Below are 22,267 nucleotides of genomic sequence, written 5' to 3'. Positions count from 1 at the left end.
AAGAGAGACAGGATGACGGGCCTGCTAATTAGTTCTGTCGATGGGGGGGGGGTGAGGCAGTCCCAGGGTGTGTGTGTGTGTGGGGGGGGGGGGGGGTGAGGCAGTCCCAGGGTGTGTGTGTGTGTGGGTGTGTGTGTGTGTGTGTGTAAGAGTAAGAGACTGTGGGATGTAAAGTCTCGCCGTTTCTGGCCAGAAGACACGTGTCCCACTTGAACGTCAGCCTCCTGGACCAGCTCTCCTGCCAAAACACCGACGATCACAGGACGCACTCAGGGTCACAGAGGTCGCGTGGTCCAAAGGGCAAGGGTCAACCAAATATGGGGCACGCACATATAATGTGAACTAATACAAATGCAAGAAAATAGCAATATTAACTAGTTACGATTTCAGTAAGAACAAAAACACATAAAGGGGGGTAAAAGCGACACAGTCATGTCAGATCTGTGGTTTGTGTCCCAGTTTGAACCACAGCAATGTTGCGAAACATCCTGTGGATGCAGGTTAACCACAGCAGAAAGCAGAATGGAACGTGGACAGAAGAACGAGGGGGATGAAAGCAAATGGGGAGGGGGGGGGGGGAGAGATGGAGGGTGGGGGGAGGAGAAGAAGGAGGAGGAGGGATGTTAATCAGAGAGGAAGAAGTCAGCAGTAAGCCTGGCATTGCATGCACTTGTTAGGAAAGTGGATCGACAGGAAGCAGTAAAAGAAGAGGGGACCATGAAGCGAACTAGGAAAGATACGCAGGAGGCTCGATAAGGCACAAGACATAGGGTTTTCCATCAGCAGCACTCATTTGCTTCCATTGCCAACAGCCTCTTATGAAACCCCCCCATCATTCAGCCCAAATGGTACTGGTCTGTCAGAAAGGAGATGGTGTACGCGAAGCACATGGGCAGCGCCAATTAATGTGATGGGGGACCACACCTATGATCAGTATTTATCATGTACGCTCATGTACTGATTACATCCCGGGCTGAAGGAAGGCTGGGTCAAGGCCGCACTGGGAAATAAGACAAGTGGGGTGTTCTTCAAAAGGCAGCATGTGTCTTAGTCAGGGTGCAGTGGAATTGCACTATGGTCGCCTGTGACTGTCAGAGGAGTGAGATGGTGACAGAAATAGCGGACATATTTCTGAACACGTATAGCCCCAGTTCATATATGTGCTGGAGGGCAGCGGGGAGGGCGTGGCGTGGAGGCGCGGGGTGTCAGGGAGGCGCAAGCAGCCGCTCCAGCTCTCACAGAGCTCCAGTGGCTACTTGTCGCCCCCCTGATGACACTCTGGCACAGCCCGGGCAGAGAGCGGCGGGCTGTCGCCGTGGACGCACGCGCTCCCCATTTAGCGGGAGCACAAACACGCCGCTTCCCGTCTGCGTGTTTCAGGCTCCACCGCTGGGCCCCCGCCACCGATCCATCACAACCCCACTCTCCCCCCCCCCAAGCGTTTATGAGTGTTCGGAGTAAGAAGCTTATAAGTTTGACAGCTTTTTTTTCCAGCTTTGAAGCAAGGAGAGCACTGCTGATGAAAGAACAGCACCCGCACGGAGCTGGGTTAGCGAATGACAGACAGATTAACAGGTTAACCGGCTTCGACGGGGGCCAATCAGCCTCTGGATGGAAGGAGGTGGGGCTTAAGAGAAGCTAAACAACTCGTAACGCTTTCTCAGATTGAAATGAATGATTGTTTCCATACCCATAAATTCAATTCCAAGATGCTCTGCCAATGCAGAAAGTTGACGAAAAAATAAAGGGGGGGGGGGGGGGGAAAGAAAACAGTTTCAGAAAGAGATCTTTCAGCAGGTTAAAAAAAAATGAGTCATGTGATTAGAGCGAATATTGATTAGTGTGAGAGTTCATTAGATGTCAGGACCAGTAAGAGATGCACATTGCGACAGGGTGTCAGAGAAGAAAACAAGCATCCGAAAGCATGCAAAACAAGAACAGTCACATCACTTACTCCTGTATTTACTAGATCTGATTTCTGGATTAACATTTACAGGGGTGGGGGGCACAGAAGACAGATTAAAAAGCATAGAGTAATTTCTATCACAGAAGCAGAGCACTGTACACGGGGGCCGGCACTGATGTTTTATGCACGCTGGAGCTCTGTTAGTACTCAGTACATGTGTGTGTGTGGCTCCCTGAGACCTGCGGGAAGCGTGACGTGGACTTAGACATTATATCACTGTAGCAGAGATTAGTCCAAAGGTGGCATGTTAACAGCACAGCTGTACACAAGAGGGGACATCCCAAGCATGGAGATTCACTGTCAATAAACACGTTTAGACATGATAACACAACACTGCACGTCGTATTACGCCTGCGTCTTACCTGATATGGTACCTCTGGCATACTAATGCGACCACTTAGGGTTAATTTATCGCTATCCTGTAGTTTAATTTGTTATTAAATTTCTACTGCTGCGAGCTCTATTCAAGGCGTGCTGGAAAAAAGGCAAAACACATATGGCTCTGCCTCGTGGATTTGTCACATTTGTCTATCGCAGATTTTGGATAAAAGCAGATTTCAGATAAATATTTTATTTATGATTTACTGTAACTAGAAAACACTGTGCACGGCAGAGATTCAGTACAACCATTTGTAATTGGCCTTATATATATACTGTCCAACTGTGATGTAACGGGCATTATAAGAAAAATGCAGGAAAGTAGATCTTTATATTAACATTTCTGTTCAGAGCAGCAGCATATAAACATGGGAGTGATGTGGTTTACATCTAGGTTGTCATACTGTGTTTACACTTGTGATAAAAATAAACGAAAGACAGATGGGGCAAAGTTTCAAATTAAATTCCCCAACGTGAGACTCTGCAGTCAGACTTAAAGTGTTCCCCTCTGGCATGCTGTGCCTCATCACTGTCACCTGTCACCTGCCACCAACGGTAGCGAATGTGGATTTTTATTTTTGTCAGTGGTTATTGTGCTTGGCTGGGAATTACAATGCTGACTCCACACAGAGCCTGTTGTAGGGCAGTGTTTCCCAAACCGGTCCTCGGGGACCCATAGGCAGTTCACATTTTTGCTTCCTAGCAGCTCTGGATACTGGGAGGGAGCGAAAATGTGCACTGTCTGGTAGGGGGCTCGGAGAGAGCAAATACATGAACTGACTGTGGGTCCCTGAAGACCGAATTGGGAAACGCTGTTATAAGGTTTTAAAATTAATGTTTGTGTCCAAATTAAGGCTGTTCTTGCCCTCAGCATCCTTTTTACCTGGAAAAATCAATTTATAACCCATCACCTTCCAACTCCATGCATGGATCGCTTTGTGTTACTGCGACGGGATTCCTGCGAGTTTCTGTGCATTCCGCCAGTGAAACCGCTATGTCAGAAAGGGCCTCTAGCATTAAAGCGCATAGAAAGGAAAAACATGTAAAAGGGCAGATTGCTGATGAATCTGCATAGCATTTCATGGCTGGGAAGTCGACCAAAGATGTGGTTTTTCTGCCCTTTGAACATGATGGAGCGCTTGAAGGTGGCAAGGACCGCCCAAGCGGGACTCACGCTGGCAGCTCGCAGGCCAAGCGCGGTCTGAAGCGCACTCCTGCAGTTGCCATGACAACGCACTGCCTGCTGCCAGCTGAGCCGCCGAGGGTGTTTTCTTCTTCTTCATCCTCCTGTGGGTGAGGTGGAAGTGCATCATCTGTGCGGGCACTAGGGGGGTGCACTGGAAGCACTGCAGCCTGGATCTCCTCTGAGGGCACATTGGGGCATCCATGCCAGTGTTCCATTATTGACGGGCCGACTTCAAGAGTGACTCAGAACATCCGGAAAAGCTTGACATGTACCAGAAGACCCTCGCCATCTTTACACTTATTCAGCTGGTCAAGGCGCTCAGGATAAGTACCCTGTCACTCAAAGTCAAAGCCTGCTACCTACACACTTCCCATCTCAGGTGCGATTCCTTTATCACTTCAGCACCTGCTGCACTTAATCCTACATCTATAGGGGATGTTGTACGATTTTTGGGGCACCAACCAACTATAGTGGCTGCTACATAAATACAGCCAAGTTCGGAAGCTAAGCAGTATTCCGGGAATGCAAAGTAAGCTGGACTTTGCTCTACTAGGGGACCGATGAGTTGAAGTTGGTCAACGCAGGTTCAGGTGTTGGAGAAGAGATTTAAGGCAAAATGAGTTGAGCCTCTTCCACGGCCTTTTGAAGTTTGTGCCAGGCTTGATAACGGAAGATTGTGGGCTTGATGGTACTGGCTGAGCTGAGTCATTCCAAGGCCGTGTGCAAAAAATAATGCCAAGTGCTTCCGGGCAGTTTCTTGGCAAGGGGCATAAAGGAGACGAATGGAGGAGTGAGAAGCATCTCGTCCGGAGGGCAAGCTTGTTTGTCAAGCAGCTTCACGTCACTTCAGTCGCTCCGAGTTCCACCCTCCTGAGCAGGCCCAGCCCAGGACACGGCTTTTCACAGCTGACATGGCTTGTTTTTCTTTCTAGGGCAATTCAGCTTAATTACCTTGCTCAAGGGTAGAACATAATTTCCACAGCTAGGAATCAAATCAGTAATTCCTTGGTCTGAAGGCCGTTGGCCCAACAGGCGCTTCAGACTGTGGGGCTATTTTAATGAAACCGTGGTTACCGACAGCTCACCATGACAACATGGCGGCAGCCAATCAGAACTAGGTGATCTGACATAGTACGTGTTTGCGTTCCCGCTCACTGTCGTTCGTTCTTCTTGTTTAAAGGCCTCTTTTAGGGACAAATTAAAGGCAGTCGCTGCGTTTACCATTTGGGGGTATGCAGCTATAACACCAAATGTACTACTTTCAAGTTCCAAAAACTACTTCCAAAGGATGATGCATAGAAACAAGTATGTTGTTGATTTTCAGCTCTGTGGTAGAGAAATGTGTTCATCATTATTAATCAATCTGGGCCCTTTCCTTCCACAATTATTATCCCATTTGTTTTCTGTTTGTGTAACGAATGACCAAAAAATGTCAGGTTATTCTTTTTGTGCAGGTTTTACATGGTAAAGGCCGTAGGTGCTCCGCTCGGAAATAACAGCTGCTCTTTCTCACGGCAGCATCCCACCCCGATGCTAGGCGGCGCTTTCCGCTGTCGTGTCGGGCTCCTGCATGCCTGCTCTCAGAGGACAGTCTAAGGTTAAGTGTCATGCACCATGCCTCCGCCCCGCAGCACTGTTACAGTCACGACTGCCGCTGCCTGTCCGCGTGCTGTGCCGGATATGCCACCCGCGGGACAGGCTGGCCGTGACAGTGACACTCTGTGAGCACATGCTTCTCTCATGCTCCGCGCAGAATCTGGCCCAGTGTTTGGACTTGCGGTAAATACGCATATATCTGGTTTGGAACGATGGGCATCGTAGTCATGCTATGGAGACCATGCATGGAGTTAACTGCAGTACGACATGATAATACCTAAGCCTTCTGGATATGCCTGGGCTAGATCAGGTCTAATGCCCAGCCATGCAGTCTGATTAAAATATGCATTGCTTTCTAAAAATATCCCACTGCACTCATTGCAGTGACCTCCATGTTTGTATATAGTAATAGTGTGAACATGTAACTTTGTATAAAGATAGTAATTCATTAATAAGAAGATTCTATTTGTGTATCAATTATTTAAAGGTTGGTTCAAGTAAAATAATGTAAAAAAAAATAAAATAAAAGTTTTTCTTTCAAATGCCATCAAGCAATTGCTTGAAATTTCAGTAACCATTTTCTCGGGTGCAGTGACACCTTACTGACTTACATATGACCCTGGAGATAGATTCAAGTGCGAGGGGCGTCTGTCTTCAGATTATTATTCGTAATGATCGCTGTCTATGCATGCGGTGAGCCGCTCCACAGAGGGCAGACCAGTCGGGCATGCGGCGACATCCGTGTTAAAATCTGTGCATGGATTTGCGAGCCGACGCTCTGTTCTCGATGGAGTCTTTAGTAAAGCCGCAATTGCTATGTTGCTTCTTACGTTGAGAATGGGGTTACTGGGATAAGCAGCATGACTGGTGAGCCAACAAACAAACGAATGGGCGACAGTTAGAGGTAGCATGCTACGTGTCCTGCTCCAGCATGCAACTCCGATGACAGACAGACAGACAGAAGAACAGAAGAGATGAACATACGGTAGAAACGGGCCATAACGTAGGTTTGACAGCGATCACCAGTAAAGTCATTTGGACACCTGATGGAAGGAAACAAAACCACAGGAAGGGGGGGGGGCAGGGGAGAAAAAGAAAGTGAGTGTGTTGAGGGGGGGAACACAAAAGATAGGAGGGAGAGAGAGAGAGAGAAAGAGAGAGAGAGCAGAACATGGAATTAGAACAGAGTACAACTCAGACGGTAAAGGCAGAGTCATCCCATCGGCGACATCACTGTGACACACTGCCAACCAGCCAATCACAGCTCCCTTTGGTCATCTCTGTTGACCTGAGGAAGCTAACAGGTTTCAGTGGCATGATACTGGTTTCTGCTGTTCATTTTATGTGAACATACTTTCAGAAGGTTTGGGCATGTATGACCGCATGGGCTCTATCTCCAAGCACCGTGGCCCGAAGTATCCAGGGCGACATCTGAGGGAAGGAGAAGGGGATAAGTGATACAATACAGAAAGCTGAGATATCTGTCCACCTTCTGCTGCCAGCCACCTTAGGGTGCAGGGCAGTATCCGAGGCCTTCTGCCAGTGTCAGCGAAGCCATCAGTTCAGACTCTCACTGGCTATTGCAAACGAAAGGGATTCGCTTGAGCAGTAGATGCTGTTATTGCATGTTTCCTGCTTGTCAGTATCCGCCTTGGTTTCCAAGGAGAGGCAAAAATATTTTTGATTATATATTTGTGTACTTACCATAAATGTAGCAGCTGTTTTTTTTATCACATTTTACCCCGTGAATAAATCATTCATAAAGCTTTAATGCATTTTCTTCTCCAAAACAGAGCTGAAATATGACCTGTTAATTTGTGTTTGTTAATATATACACGTTTTACACGTATATTTACTGAATTAATTCATCTATTTTCCAGCATTAACATTTTAAACATTATTAGCTCCAAAAATATATACTTCTGATTTTGTAAAACAGAAGAAGAGTTTCAAATGGAATTTTTACAGGAACAAAGAGTATGACGGGATTAATGCTTTATGAATAGCACCTTCATCTTAACAGCTGGTATTTGGTGTGATTCGGCTAAACTACACAAATAGCTGTGAATGGCAACATTTAAGGGAACAACAGAGGCCACGACAGTATTCACTCAGACGGGGTACAAAATGCCATGTAGCCTGGGTGTTCAGGCCATGCTCTCATCCCTCAACCTGCGCTGGACACATGCCATGTCAGTGCTGATACGCATCATCTACAAAGTGCCCAAGAAACAATTTTGTACACATGGCCGGTACACTACAGACAGACAAACAAGCCTGTGGAATGGTGGAGAGCAGACCTGGTTGACAGGAAAACGGGAAAATGCACATACTGTACACATATTAACAAACACAGCAGCTAATACAGAAAATCAGGTGTCAGGGTTCTGGGCAGGGACACTCTGTGGCTCTGTGCCTTGATCAGAAGGTTTCTGGTTCAAATCCCATTGGCTAATGTAGTGATTTTACCTCTGGCTCCTTCAGCAAGGCCTTTAATCCCATGTTTCTCCTGGGACATTGGCTGATCCTGCTCTCACTTCTATGTCGCTTTTTAGCACCTGCTAAGATGTAGCAGATGTAGATAATATGTGGGCAGTGGGCTGAATTAGCCGCTACTTCAAGTGACAGGCGCTAAAAGTAGGAGACAATTTCATTGATACTGTGAACACGATGTCATCTTCAAGAACAGGGCAGGGAGGCCTGCTCGACATGTTCCAACATCAAGCGAGTACAGACTGTATCCTCTTGTGGTAATTCCCCCCAGAGAGGAGCTTCCCCCTTTAATCGACTGATTTAAAGCTAAGAGGGGCTAGCGACATTCATTTTGGGCGGGCTGTGTTCAAGAGGAAGTCACCGCCTATGCCACCTGTGATGCTGCTCAATCTGCCCTTGAGTTATGAAGCCGGAATCTTCGTAGGGAGCACCTGTCCATTTAATCAAATCCCCATGGAAGCCCGCTCTCTCTCTCCCGCCAGAGCGTGACACACGGTTCTTTTTACACTCTGCTAAATTTCTACATGCCTCCCTTTCAGCAGAGTCCCAGTCGGCTCTATGATTAACGACCAAGATGGGAGCCAGTCCAGACATAAACTCTGCCCACCCTTATCCACCCCCTGCCCATTCCTTGACCATCTCGCTGGCTGTTCTGTGCATCGGGCCAGGTAGATGCTGGGTATGACTCAATTGGCCCTCCTGTTTACCAAGCGTCTAGATTAATAAGGCCCCAAAACATAGGTGCGTCATGGCTGCTGGTCTAGACCATTAAGAGCTCAAACATGGGACGTACCATTGGACTTCAGGGGTTGGTTTGGTTTCACAAACAAAACTGAACATTTAACAAAGATGCCAATGCACGTTAAACGAATTAAGTAATATAAATCCCATATATATTGAGCTGCACTGTCCATAATATGTAAACAATGTTACAATTTTTTTTTAGGATTTTAAAAACATATTCACTGCATTTTATAACAAACAACTCAAAATATATATTTTTTTGCGCAAACGACTCAATTTGTTTTGACTTTGCAACATGATTAATAAAGCTACCCTGGATGGAAACAGAAAGAAACATAATTTGTCTATAAATAAAATTTACTTGTATGCACAGGGTTGAACTATGCATGTAGCTAGCCAGTTTAAACATATATGTTTTAACACTGTTTACAAATGGTCACAATTAAATATTTATAACTTAAAGAAAAGGACGCTTGAACGAATCGGACATTTTATTTACCAGAACAGCTGGTCACATCATAACTTTTTTAAAGTTGTGTGTGACTTTCAGAAATGTTTGTTTTCCTCGATGCACTTTACTCCACGTATCGTTTACTTTGAAGTGCCCATGGTATCTCCAAAAAAAAATAAAAAACTGACTCTGGAACAACTCCGTCTCCCAGCTGAGGGAATGGGAGCCCGCTGGCCCAGTGCTGCTGACAGCGACGCTTAAAGTGGATCCGGCTTCGGAATGCATGGCCCAGACTTGGATTTAATTCCTTGAAATGTCTTTGGAAAGACTTAAAAGCCTGTGTTCACATGTCCTGTTGAGGATAATTACTGGCAAGGCCTGGAATCCCCAAAGAACGAAATACCATCAAGAATATGCTTTACGGCTCACATGGGTGAGAGCGAGCTGAAACGGGCCAGCGGCTAGTATTCGTGCGATTCGGAATTACACTGCATGATTTACACTGGCAGTGAACTTTCACTCCATCAAACACCTGTATCTAATCCAATTGGCCGCATATACAAGTAGACTTTTAGTAAAAGAAATGCACGGTTCTGGGACTCTGGGTCGTAAGTGCCTTGTTCGGGGGGCGTTAGGGCGGTGGAGGGGCAGGTAGAGCCCCAAACCCTCAGCTTTCAAGCGAAGTTTAACTATGTTGTGAAATTTTGACTTTCTTACAGGTAAAATATGCAATTTGCACCTGAGCTTATATGGCAAATAAGAGCTGCCTACAGGTCAGCCCAGGAGAACTTAATATTTTAGAGTGAATGAGAGGCACATAAATACAGGGGAGTGGCCGGGGGAGGGGGCTGCCGGCCATGCTTGTTTGGCTGTGAGTAATACCCACGCAGGCCCAGCCGTTATTGAGCGCTGCTGGTTTTGTTGATCCCCGCAGGGTTTGACTGCATTATCAGCCCTCCTGGACTTCTGCCCTTCCGTGAGTGAATTAGCTGCAGCGGCTGAGTTACGAGCTCTGGACATAGGCGTGTTCCCGCTATGCGGAGAGCTTCCCAGCTTGCTGGAGCCCCCGTGTGCCTTCCTGGGCTCCGCAGAGGGCAGAGCGGGAACCGAAGACAGGAGGACAGGCCCCAAAACCAGATATCCACTTTTTCCATTAGAGTAATTCCCTTTGGGAGAGTGAGTGACCTCAAATGAGGCAGCTACTGTGCATCTGTGTCATTCCCGCACCTTCAAGTTAGCCCAGAGAAGGCAGATGCAGTGTGTTAGTGTGCCAGCTAGTAAAGGGGATTCTCAAGTCTACTGTCATTCACAAAACACAAGCCAATTAAAAGCTAAATGAAGAGCTTACCAGAAGTAAAGGGGATACCATCTAAGATAATTTATATTGCACACTGGAAGCCCTAAAATTGGCATTTTCACCTTTTGTTCTATAAGTATCCCATAATGCATGCTGAAAGAGCCTTTGTTCTCTAGTTCACAATGCCTGAATATCTACAGACATTCTTAGAAGTACATCTTCTTGCTAATGAAAAGTATCTGACTTCCAAAACAAATGCTGCTCACCACCACTGACGTGCCCATCACTGACGTAAAAAGGGTTTATGCAAATTTGTTCCCAAGTTCTTGGAACCTGAACATAAGCAATGCTCTTATTTTCCTTGTGGGAGGCTTCAGGCTACCATAAATATTTGTTTTCTGCTAAAACCAGCATGACATGGCATTTGAAGTCCACTATTGGTTACCGGGCCTGAAACGAACAACAAACGCAATCCGGAGACGTTTATCCCGTCTGCTTAGCTAAACACTAGAAACATCAAAACAGAATAGGTAGAACATTTAGTAATACATAATCACAATTAGGCAAGGTGCGTGAAACTTGCTATTCAGGAAAATATCTGGCAGAGAGACAGGAGTGACTGAGTGCGGAAAAAAAGGTTGAACGGTGGGAGATAGAAGAAAAGGCAAACAGGATGTGTGAAAGAGAAGACAGAGATGACAGGTCTGAGCAGATTCACAGATTTATGAAGGCAGGGTAACAGAGAGGAATGAGAGAGGAGTGAAGAGCAGGTGAAGGAGGAGTATCATCGTGGAAATACGTCTAATGTCAGCATCATCACAAGCTTGTTTCCCTCCATTACGAAGTAATTTAACGGAAAGTGGCCGGGACTTTTTAAGCTGACTGTATCTTCACCAGTGTCACAAATACTTTTTTTTTTATGTTTCTTCAAATCATATCGGGAAAACAGTAAGTACTAGGATGATACTGTACTTCACAACAGGGGGGCAAGACGGGCAATCAAATCACAAGAGAACGTCCAACGGACGCCAGAAAAAGATCCAGTAGCACAGGAGGTCACTCACTTACTTGCAAGACAGCTGATTTATACCATGTATGAAGTAACAGTCGCCGCCGTTCACACAGTAGGTCTTCTCAGTCTCGTTGCATCCTCTGGTGTGACCGGAGCCTGGAGACAGCGTCGTGGTAACTAGGATTGCAGAACAGGCATGCATTAAGCGCTGGATACTGCAAAGTGTTCTTGGGGTCCTTGACTTGCAGTTTATACTGATTTATTCGGATGCATATTTTTCACTGCAGTGACTCAAGTCCATATCAATGCCATTAAATGCTATAGCTTGGAAAAAAAACTAACACACAGGTTGCCATGCCGTACTTTTGGAGATTCCAGCAAAACTAGATAGATAAATTCAATAAGTCAATAACTCTAGGGTTTCAATTAGCTCACACGCTAAGCTAAGTGCCCATTGCAATAATCAAATTCAAGTAAATAATGCTTTAATTTAAAATATCGGTTTCCCCAACATATAGCAGACGGAGGGAACATATGTGTCTGAGTGGGGTTTCGACGCAAAAATGTTCAACCAAGTAATGAAAGGGTAAGTAAATCTAAAGCCCTATCATCTAAGGATAAGCACATCTTAAACTGCATCATATAAGGATGCCTAAAACCACATCTTGTAAGGCAATTGCTCTTGTAATATATGGATTATACCATCATGAAAAAAGCAATCACTTTGAGAATCACTCAGGATAATTAAAGTACTGCCTGTGAATGATAGCACATGAGAGACTAAGGCAGTGATACAATGCAGTCATCATCACGGTTAAAGGGGAACTGACCGCTTTAAAAAAAATGACCACTTACAAATATACCAACAATTTCAGAAGACTCACACAGATTTTACTCATATTCTGATATATGCCAATATCTGTTGATTAATGAATGCTGATAAATGGATTTGGGGGATTCAAGCGCTTCTAAGTGACCCTAAAAGAAAATTGGCTCCATTTACTCAGTTTACAAGGGGTGAACTGCATAGAAAATGCAGCCATGGGCTGCTCGTCTGCCATTAAGCGTCGCAATGCACCTCAATAAAAATCCTGCAGGATTTATGACGGACAGATACTGATGGGAAATGCAGCCCGCAGACCTTTTCCGTCATGTCAGAAAACATTCTTTAGTTTATTAGCAATGTCTTTGTCATTAGCAGTTGCCGCTACAGTTTTCCAGACTGTGACAGAGATAAACAGGAAACTGACTTATACTGTAGATTCCACACAAGCACAAATATATTATTGCATGTATTTAGCAGCAAGTGGAGAGGGAAATCTTTGGATAGAGAGGATAAAAGGACAAATGACTGTGAAATAAATATTGCTTCATAAGCCGGCAATTATTAATGTGACATAAACTTCCAATTGCACAAATGATGGCACAAAAAAAGGAGAAATCTGAAGAATCTGAGTAACACTGTAACATGCCTTACATAGAATATTGATGATGCTCTCAGAGATATTAAATATAAATAAACACTTACATCAACAATCAGAACAACATATGAAGCACTGCTCATATCACCTGTAACACATTCAGTGATTTTATAATCAGTCCATAACAGTACAGTACGTTATAAACGTGTTAACACTATCAAAGCCTAGATTATCACAAAAGCCTGACACAGTGCATTTTATGTAAACCATTGTTATTTTTTGTTAGCTATCACCCTTATATTTATCATGGATGCATAGTGCTTTGACTAACAGGATAATCTGTTAGGGCATCTCAGATCAAGTCGATAAATAAAACCAAGTCACATGAATAATTGAAAGTGATCAATTTGAATAGAAAGTTTTCCTTTTATATGGAAAGACAAATAATGAGTTGGGATGCGGCCAAAACCACACAAGAGGAAGCTTGAAAGTCTAGTAGGCTTGTGGGAGTTTTACTTACACAAAAATGTTGTGAAGGCAGAAGGGAGAATGATTGGATCAAAGAAATAACCAATCAGATTGTAGAGGAGGTGGGTCCAAGCAACTAGAGAAGGCGGGACCAAGAAATCTGATTGGTTGGCCCCACCTTTTCTAGTTGCTTGGACTCACCTTCTCTGCAATGGTATTGGTTATCTCTCTAAACTAATATTTTTTTTCCTTCTGCCCTCAATTTTTTACAATTTTTGTAAGTAAAACTCCCATGACCATCAAGAAGCCGGTTTGGTGGTGAGTGTTAATTCAATTCGAACTCGGACGTGGTAGCAATAGTTCAGCTTTGCTTCTGGGAGGTAGCTAAACAGAACGTGGAAATTGCTGAAGGCAGACGATAGGTGGAAGCAGATCACCTGATTACTGTTCTACATGCATGCCCATATACACATCCATCATCAGAATCCCTGAAATGTTTCAGTGCTTAGCTGTGGCAAAATATTCAAGTCTCTTTTTCTGCTATATGTCTGTCAGTAAAATGTGTGTATGTGTGTGGGGGGGGGGGTGTGAGGTTCTTAAAAAAACTGTCAACAACCCACTTGTTTCCTGCAGTAGCCTTTGTATTGTTTCGTACTGCAAAACTATTTCCCTGTAGGATTCGGCAGAAGCTTGTAAGGGCCCACATCCTTGTCACAGCATGCCAAACAATAAATCCATTCTGTACAGTAGAGCCCTGACACACGCTGTTAAAAGCCAAGAAAAACAAGCCATGTGGAGCTCCACGGCTCTGGACTAATAACATTGTGTTTCATATAAAACGCATCCTTAACCGCAAATCTCACTTCTCCACGCTGTATAGCTACTGAAAATGAAAAGTAGGGCATAATTAGTCTGTTCGAAACCTTCCAGTATGATCAAGAGCAGGCACGTCAAGGTAAGTTTGTATCGTATATAAAGCTGACTTGGGAATTTAATTTTGGTTCATTAGACGTGAAGTGAGAACTGAAACGATGAAAAGTGTGGTTTCTGCACGAAAAGTCAGTGTGAGACGAGAGAGCGATGCCAACTCAAAGGGATGAACCAATGAAGAAAATATGTGTTTGACCCACGGCTGTCAGGTTAAGTCTACATGCAGTTGTTCCCAGAGGTGAAGTGTAAGAACTCAAGTATACAGTGTAGTTTTTCCAAAAAGCTGTTTCTCATTTGACTGACACTGTGCTTATGTCAGAAATGATATAAGCAACAATCTATCACGTGTCATTGACGTCCTCCACAATCATTCTTTCAGGCAACATCCTGGCTCAGTGTGGAGCCCAGCTCCCTCACAGCTGGGTTTGAATCTCATCCTGCATCTATGTGTGCAAAGGTTGCATGTTCTCTCCGTATCACACGCGTTTCCTCCGGATACTCCACTGTTCCCTCCACTGTCCCAAGACATGCAGTTAGGTATTAACTGGGGAATAGCTTACGGTTGCGTGTGCCTCGTGATTTAATGACAGCTGACCTAGGCCCTATCCTGTGCATGCCGTCTGCGATAGCTGTCAATGTTGTACTTGCTCTTCTCTTCTCCTCTGAAGAGTTTCATCACACTTGGAAAATCGAACAGCCTCGCACAGGAAATGCATCACAACCTCAACTTCACAATGACAACCAGCATGCCAAAATTTTATTATGCATTCTGGGTTAATATTCTGAGTTACACGATTCTACCCTACTAGCTGTTAATAACTTTCGAGTTCATGTCACAGATCAGGGACGCTTCATGAATGCACTTTCGCTGGTTCTTCTGTCTCGATGATCTGGCGTCCATGTGGGCACACGGGGTGGCAGTGACAGAATCAGAAGGAAGACGACACATTGGGGAGATGTCAGGCAATGGAGGGGGCCGCGGGCTTGTGTGCGCAGGGCTCCTCTCACAACGGCGCTATATATACCCCGTGTCATGCTACTTTCCCTTTTCCCGGCATGTTCCCTCCCTCGGGGCAGCAGACTCTGCAGCTGCCGTGTGAGCCCAGCCAGGACCATTCACACATTCGCTCTCCAATATGTTTTTTTCTCCACAGTATTTTACAGCCTCCTTTTCAAATCTTTCCATTAAAATCGTGCCAGCCTGCGTTCTGACTCAAAGCGTGTGTCACGCAGGCCCCCGGCGGCACCAGCAGCGGCATCACCACATCAAGCCATAAAGGGACCGCTCCGGAACAGCAGACTGAGGAACGAGGCATGGGTGGGGGTCTTGGTTTCGGGTGGACGCCACTGAAGGACCTCCCCTTATGAAGAGCCCCACTTTGCACCACAGTATTCCCACATCCTGACTGCCCAGTATGTGGCAAAGGCTCTTAAGATCAGGTCAAAGGTCAGAGATCATGTCATATGACTAGAGGCCATATGTGTTAGATACTCAAGTGAAGAGAGGAAGCTATCAACTGATCGCCACTTAGTGGCAAGTTGGACTCGGACAGGGAGGAGGCAGAAAGAACCAGGACAACCCAGACAAACAGTTAGGGTTTCCTGGGAGCATCTGGCTAAAACTTTTTTACATGAAGAATTCAAGTTCCACCTCAGGAAAAAAAAAACTTCCCAAGTGCCAAGTGAGGCTGGGGACATCAAGTATGAATGAAGAATGTTGAAGGAGGTGGAAGGAAAGACAACCCTAAAACCCACTGGTGGACAGCTGTGGTGAGAATATCTGTCAATCTGAAGGGGAAGCCCTCTTGTATGGGGTCTCGTAAGACAAGTGAAAGCTTGTCGGCAGACCAGAAAGGCGGTAGCGAGAGCTTTCGCAAGAGAGGAGATGGAGAAGCTATTGAGAGATTATCAGGTGGCCCCGAGGACATTTTGGCAAACCGTTCAATGCCTCAGGATGAGGAGGCGAGTTGCTGCTCAGACTTGGCTGCTGCCAAGATGGGAAAGTGCTGACCGCTTCGGAGGATTCAGTAGAACAGTGGAAATAACACGTTGAGGAATTCCTTAACCCACTTGCCAGGAGGCAGAGTTGGAAACTTTCAGGTAGATCAGAGTCTCTCACTGCAGCTGAAGTCACTACAGTGGTCAGAGGCCTCTGTAGTGGAAAGGCTGCAGGAAAATCCATCTAAAGATGTTGAAAGCACTAGATGTTGCAGGGGGAAGGGGGTTACGATTGACGTGCCTCTTCAATGTCACATGAAAAGCGGATAATACTTCTGGATTAGCAAATGGGGCGGTGGTCCATATTTTATAAGAAGTAGTATGTCATACCAAAGATAGAGTGATAGCACTTCTTATCCACGCTGGGAAAGCCTAGAGTACTGAAGAGGAGACTTGGTGAGCTTAGGATTCAGCAGGAATAATGCGGATTCCGGCCTGGATTATGGTCTGTTGGGGTGCTGCTGCATGTTCTTTAGTGCCTGCATTAATACAGTTAGAGTTGCGTCCACATTCTTGGCACCAAACTGAAGGGTGCCTCGCGTCTCTCCCACTTCAGCTGGCGTCCCTATCCTCATCCATGGTCATGAGATGTGGGTAATGACCAAAAGAAGAAGGTTGTGAGCGCAAGTTGCCAAAATAAGGTTTCACTGCAGGGTTGCTGGAGCCATTCTCTTCGACAGAGTGAGAAGTTTGGAGATCTGGAGGGACCTGAAAACACAGCCGCTACTCCTTTGACCAAAAGCCGCTGAGATGGCTCTGGTACCCTATAAGTACATTTGTAAGTATGAAATGGGCACGTCTAAGGATCCGAAATTAAATAACTTACCTTGACGTGCCTGCTCCTGATCATACTGGAAGGTTTCGAACAGACTAATTATGCCCTACTTTTCATTTTCAGTAGCTATACAGCGTGGGGAACTGAGATTTGCGGTTAAGGATGTGTTTTATATAAAACTTCTCATGGAACTGTTTCAGTTTTAACTTTAACGGTTTCAGTTCTCGGGCATGTTCCACAGGATGGAGGCACTGGGGAAAACCCAGGACTTGCTGGAGGGATTATATTTCCCAGTTAGCTTGATAACATCGAGGGATTCCTATAAGGAGCTGGAGTCTATAGCATCTGCTCTGACCTGCTCAGCTTGCTACCACTGCGACCCTCATAATGAGATGAATATGCCTCTTAAACCGTAAAAAAACTGCATTATACTGTTTTTGCTCTAAACTTTTTTGCATTCATATTTTTTTTCATTGTAGATATTCTTCTTTCTCCATGCAAATTCTTTGACTATAAATGAGTAAATGAAAAACAAAATCAATGGTTAATGTCGCGAGGATTTACATATTATTAAGCTTCCAGTTTAAGTGCATTCTTAATGCACTATGTTGTTAATTACATAATGCACACATATCTGTTGAAGCTGCAGTCCTATTAGATTTATTAAGCTCACATTTATTATTGATATGCCGTAGCAGAGACACAGACAAACGTGATACATTATCAAGCTTCTTCTGAACCGCAGAATAATGACATTTTACTGTGTATTAAAAATGGTAATAAGCATTCAATCACAAAAAGGTTAAATCTGGCTGAAATTTTCCAAATAACTCCAGGACACGAGACATACTCCTTGGACTGGAGTTTTCCTTAAATTAAGTAAGCGAAGGCTGCAGAAACACCTACATGTTTTTACACCTACTGCAATTCTCCAGTGTGCTTTGTTGTGGGACGTAATTATCATCACGGCATCCCACAGTGTGAAAGAACATGCAGAGTTCCTGAGGACACCGAGCGGTGCCGGAATTTTACAGTCAGAACTTTGAGAGGCCCAGTCTGCTTTACTTGAAAGACATGACTGCCAGGTCAGTGCTGGTGAGTCCTACTCATCTCTCATGTCCAGCTTCCATTTAAAAAGCCTTTAAATGGTCTTATTCAAAGGTCTTGTACCATTAATCAGACAGCCTCACCTATATAAACTCAACCTAACTTGACTGTTAATTTCTACTGCTATATTTGCGGGCTGCATTGTTTCAATGGTCGTTGTTGGATTTGCTCTTACGTTGTATATTTAATGGATATACCATTCGGATTAGTGTAGGGGTTCCCCAATTCCGGTCCTGGAACGCCATTCTGCACCACAGTTTACAGATCAGTGTCTGAGCAGGGAAATCTGCAAGCTGTGCTGCAGCCTGGCCTTCCAGGACCGGAATTAGGGAACCTCAGTATACTCTTTAATTCCAATATAACTGTGAACATAATCATCTGACAAGAGCTACTATCTCCATCGCTACTTTAAATGGCTAATACAAAAGATTAATTTAAAACATCCTTCTGCTTTAGTCATTTCCCTGTTTTATCACAATCACAAATTTTGTACTAAATTGATTGATGTTTGCAAACATGGAGCATTAAAGCATGGTTAGGGTAGGGTCATGGTCTGAGTCTTCTTGCAGAACCTTGACAATTTGCTACCACTTCATTAAGAAACCTGTTTGATACTAGAGACTTCTACAGGAATCCTCCCCTGAAGTTCAGCAGCTTCACGCAGGACGACAACAATCTAACAGAGATTAGCCTTAGCGCTAGCCCGAACCAGAATGGCTGAAGAATAAGATAATCACAGTCATAGGCTAATGCTGAGATGTTGTGGCAGGAAACTGAAAATGCGAAGCTACTGAGCTGAAACGGTTCTGCTAGGACCAGGTAGGTTAAAACTCTTCATGGTACCGTGGGATTAATCAACTACTACCTCTGCCAAAGATGGTGTAACCAGTTAGGTAAAACTTTCTGCTCTAAATGAATGACACATTTATCCTCTTGTTATTTCTTCCCTCAAGTTGACTTTTTTTCTCATGTTCAGTTCTGGGTAATGATCTGATAACATTCAGTGCCAAACATGCAGAAAAAAAAATCACAAGATGGAATTTGTCATACTTGTTATTTTTTTATTTCCATCAGCACCTCTCTGGCAAAGTTACCATTGTGGGCACTGGTGCAACACTCCTTTATAAGTCGAATTACCTTTATTGGCGGTGATGTGTGAAGTCATAAAATGAAGTTAAAAAGGATAACTGTTATTATGGGGTTTTACCGAGCTGTTTCCCTCTTCCTGTAATGGCGACCTTACGACATCTTCAAGAACATGGTTATTTGCATACGTCAGGCTGATGGCAATAATGAGGAAAAGACTGCAGAGTTTGGGTGTCTGTGTGGAAGAGTGCATTCTGGCTGCCGAAAGTCACACGGGAAACAAAAGGGGCTGCCGAACACACAAGCAGGAGAGCGGCACAAACAGCATTTGTAAAAGCACAAGGTGGGAGCCCATGCTGAACTCGCTCACTTCCTATATTCATGTACCCAGCTGTAAGCGCTGGCCCACATCCAGCAGTAGCTGGCAGTCACAGATGCTTCCCCAGGCCCTCTTCTCCTGCCAAGAGGAGGTTTATACAGGTTTCTGCACTGTTTACTGTGGAAGGACGCAGACGGCTTGAGTTCAGCAGCACGCTGCTCTCCGAGGCGGCGGGACAGAGGAGGGAGGACACAGCCCCGGGCTTCTACGACTCCGCTACCCTGCATGCTCCTCTGGCGTTCAGTCCTCACCCCTCCTCAGCGTCACCATGGTGACCACGTGCAGGAACACCACTGCACGCAGCTTTCTGAGATCCAGTGAGCCGAATTTGGTGGCTAAACAGCCAGCCGGGTCTTGTTCCTCAGCTTTTTATGGCTGGTTGTATTTGCGCATGCTGAAAAACTCCCTTTCTGCCGGGCTCACTGTCAGGGTATAAAGCACCCTCACTGCCCCCACGCCACTGCAATTCACTGGAAATATGCACCTCACTTAGCTACTTCACGTATTTGTGCACAGAGACTTGCTCCATGAGGATGGCATCACCTGTCTCTATTCTCATTGACTGTTATCACGGTTCATTTGGCACTGCCATCTATCTCCTGGTAGCCACAAAATACCAGAATCATGCAGAGTGAACCTGGGCGGGGGGGGGGGTGGGGGGGACTCCAAATACTGCAGACAGACCAGAAATACGTCACATAATGCCACAGAAGACCATATATATACTACCTTAGAATGGCAAAACAAACTAACTTGGTTTTAGTGTGGATTTTGTGGTCACTGTAATTTTCTTCAATATCGAGCAAAGATATTTTGTCACGAGATAAAACAGAGTCTGAGATACCCGACATTGCTCATAACGTAATTTTGATGAAAATATGCATTTACTCTGTTGTTCCTTAGCATGGCAGCATAGATCAGGGATACTGTGAGTGTGACACTTCTAAATGGCACTGTCAACCCGGCGATTTTTTCTGAGAACGCATGTAAATGAAAGCCTCACACACTGTGCAGACGGGCTGAAACATTCGCTCTGTAACACAGCAGTATAATTAAGCCATTTCAGGGGGCGGCTTGTCTGCCAGGATCCCCCTGGTGTCCTCCAGTTTCGTGCAGAAGGGCCGCTGATGTCCACGAGAGTGTGACAGGGGGGCAGCGAGCCCGCTATCCTGCGCGATGACAGAGCAGGGGGGGGGGGGTTTGCATCCGTCAGCAGCACACAGACAGAAAGACGTGGATTTCCCCGTCTCTTTCGTCAGCCTGCATTCACACATACATTCACCTGTTCGCAAAGAGAAAGTTAATTTTAAAGGCTCCTGCTTATGCAGCTCGGTCTATTTTAAAACACTGCTAAAACTGTCACTGGATGAAAGAAGCAAAAGGGCTTTTCTCTCTGCAGAAGAGCTGCCTCCCATTGTTTGGTATTCAGCACTTCTATGGGTGAAACTAGGGCAGCCCTGTGGGTCCGTAGCGATGCTGCTCATGGTGGTGGTGGTGGTGGTGGTGGTGGGGGGGGGGGGGATCCCTATCAATCCTTTGGGGCCTGAAAAACTGAAAAGGGAAGAGAGAAAGGCCATCTGGAAAACCTAAGCAGTACGGGCCTTTCAGCACCCTCCAAGGCTCCCTGGCAAATCCGGGAAGCCGTGTATCCCATAATCCCTTGTGGAAACAGGGGCGGAGTTGGGGGATATCCTCCCTCTGATCTCCAGTCTCTTTTCCAAACTTGGAGTGCCACAAGAGCCGGCCACTGTTGTCGTTTCCGACCTAAAGAATGACCACCGCGACTAAACAACAGCACGGCCAAGCCCCTGGCGGCTGCACACGCCCAAGGTGTAACTTCAGCTTCCTAAAAGCCCCCAGGGTGGAGACACCAGCCCCTCTGTCTGAAGGAGGCCGGCAGCGGCCAACGGAAACATGGGCTAGACATGTGACCCGCCATGGAAACCTGCGGCCTCCTCTCATCTGAAATCCATTACTTTAACTTTCACATGTTATTCGTTTTAAATTCCTCTGCCACTTGCATGCACGTGCATGTGAAATTAAACCGAAAAAGTTATATAACTTTTTGCAATTTTAAAAATTATACACATGTACAAAACTACATGATTGCACGAATGATATATGATGATGTACTGGATGTTTTTAGTAGTGATATAAACATTATGAGGAGAAACTCATGATTCTGTCCTTCATAAGTAGATACTCTGGCAGCAAGCAAAGATCTCCTTCAGTGTTTTTCTCATGAAATATAATATCGTTGCTCAGTGCCCATATCCGACGCAGGAATCTACCAGGAACAACCTCCGCCTTTATCAAGGTTACTTAAACTCCGAAAAACAAGCTGACTGCGGATTGCACATGTCGTGCACATTGCATGCTTATGGGGTCACTTAAAAGCTGAAACATGCCGTTTAAACCCACGAAGCATGCCCTGGCACACAGCGCAGGAATTAGCAGGACGGAAAATGCCCCGAACAATAGTGATCGGTGGACCGCCCTTTGCTGTCAGACTAATGTCCTCCTAGGAGACACACTTACGGCTGCTACGTCTCGATCTGGGTAATGGTTGGACGTCCCGGAATTAAAGTGTCCCAGCGACAACATTTGGTCTGCATTTCCTGACAAGGGAACAAAGGATATCTGCAACAGTAAAAAGTACAGCTTGCAACCCCCCCCCACCCAATGCCCTCACCCCCACCATTCCCGAATCCCTGAGATTTCTCAGGTTACTGTTGGGATAAACCCAGCTTGTCACTTTGCAGGGGTCAGTTAACCCCCCCCGCATTCCCGCCTGGTTCTCCAGCCTCGTCTGGGACCAGCATCTGTCCTATAAAGTACAAGCGGTCTCTATCTTTCATACCCAGAAATTAACTTTTGCTTTCTCTTATAGTTCTCTTATTATGCCATGTCTATTTTTGTAACGCAGAGAGATCAGCCTTGATAGAGATCCCCCTTCGTACCCTTTTTCATGTGACTGCCT

General features: G+C 45.4%; 1 protein-coding gene across 3 annotated transcripts in view; it reads right to left on the bottom strand.

Moving 5' to 3' along the window:
* Positions 1 to 22,267, bottom strand: part of LOC125750611 (pro-neuregulin-2, membrane-bound isoform-like) — an 82,438-nt gene that overhangs the window by 9,667 nt on the left and 50,504 nt on the right. The window contains exons 4-6 of one of the 3 annotated variants that reach the window (XM_049028707.1): positions 11,180 to 11,300; positions 6,111 to 6,169; positions 1,691 to 1,714 (exon numbers count right to left, since the gene is read on the bottom strand). In XM_049028707.1, coding sequence (XP_048884664.1) covers positions 1,691 to 1,714; positions 6,111 to 6,169; positions 11,180 to 11,300 — 204 coding nt within the window. Of the gene's footprint in view, positions 1 to 1,690; positions 1,715 to 6,110; positions 6,170 to 6,480; positions 6,558 to 11,179; positions 11,301 to 22,267 lie in introns of all 3 variants that reach the window. The other 2 variants (XM_049028705.1, XM_049028706.1) reach the window with 2 other exon arrangements.

Source organism: Brienomyrus brachyistius, chromosome 10 (assembly GCF_023856365.1).
Source record: "Brienomyrus brachyistius isolate T26 chromosome 10, BBRACH_0.4, whole genome shotgun sequence".
Classification (NCBI taxonomy): Eukaryota; Metazoa; Chordata; class Actinopteri; order Osteoglossiformes; family Mormyridae; genus Brienomyrus; species Brienomyrus brachyistius.
The sequence above is the reverse complement of the archived record's forward strand: the minus strand, read 5'-3'. Positions and strand labels throughout refer to the sequence as shown.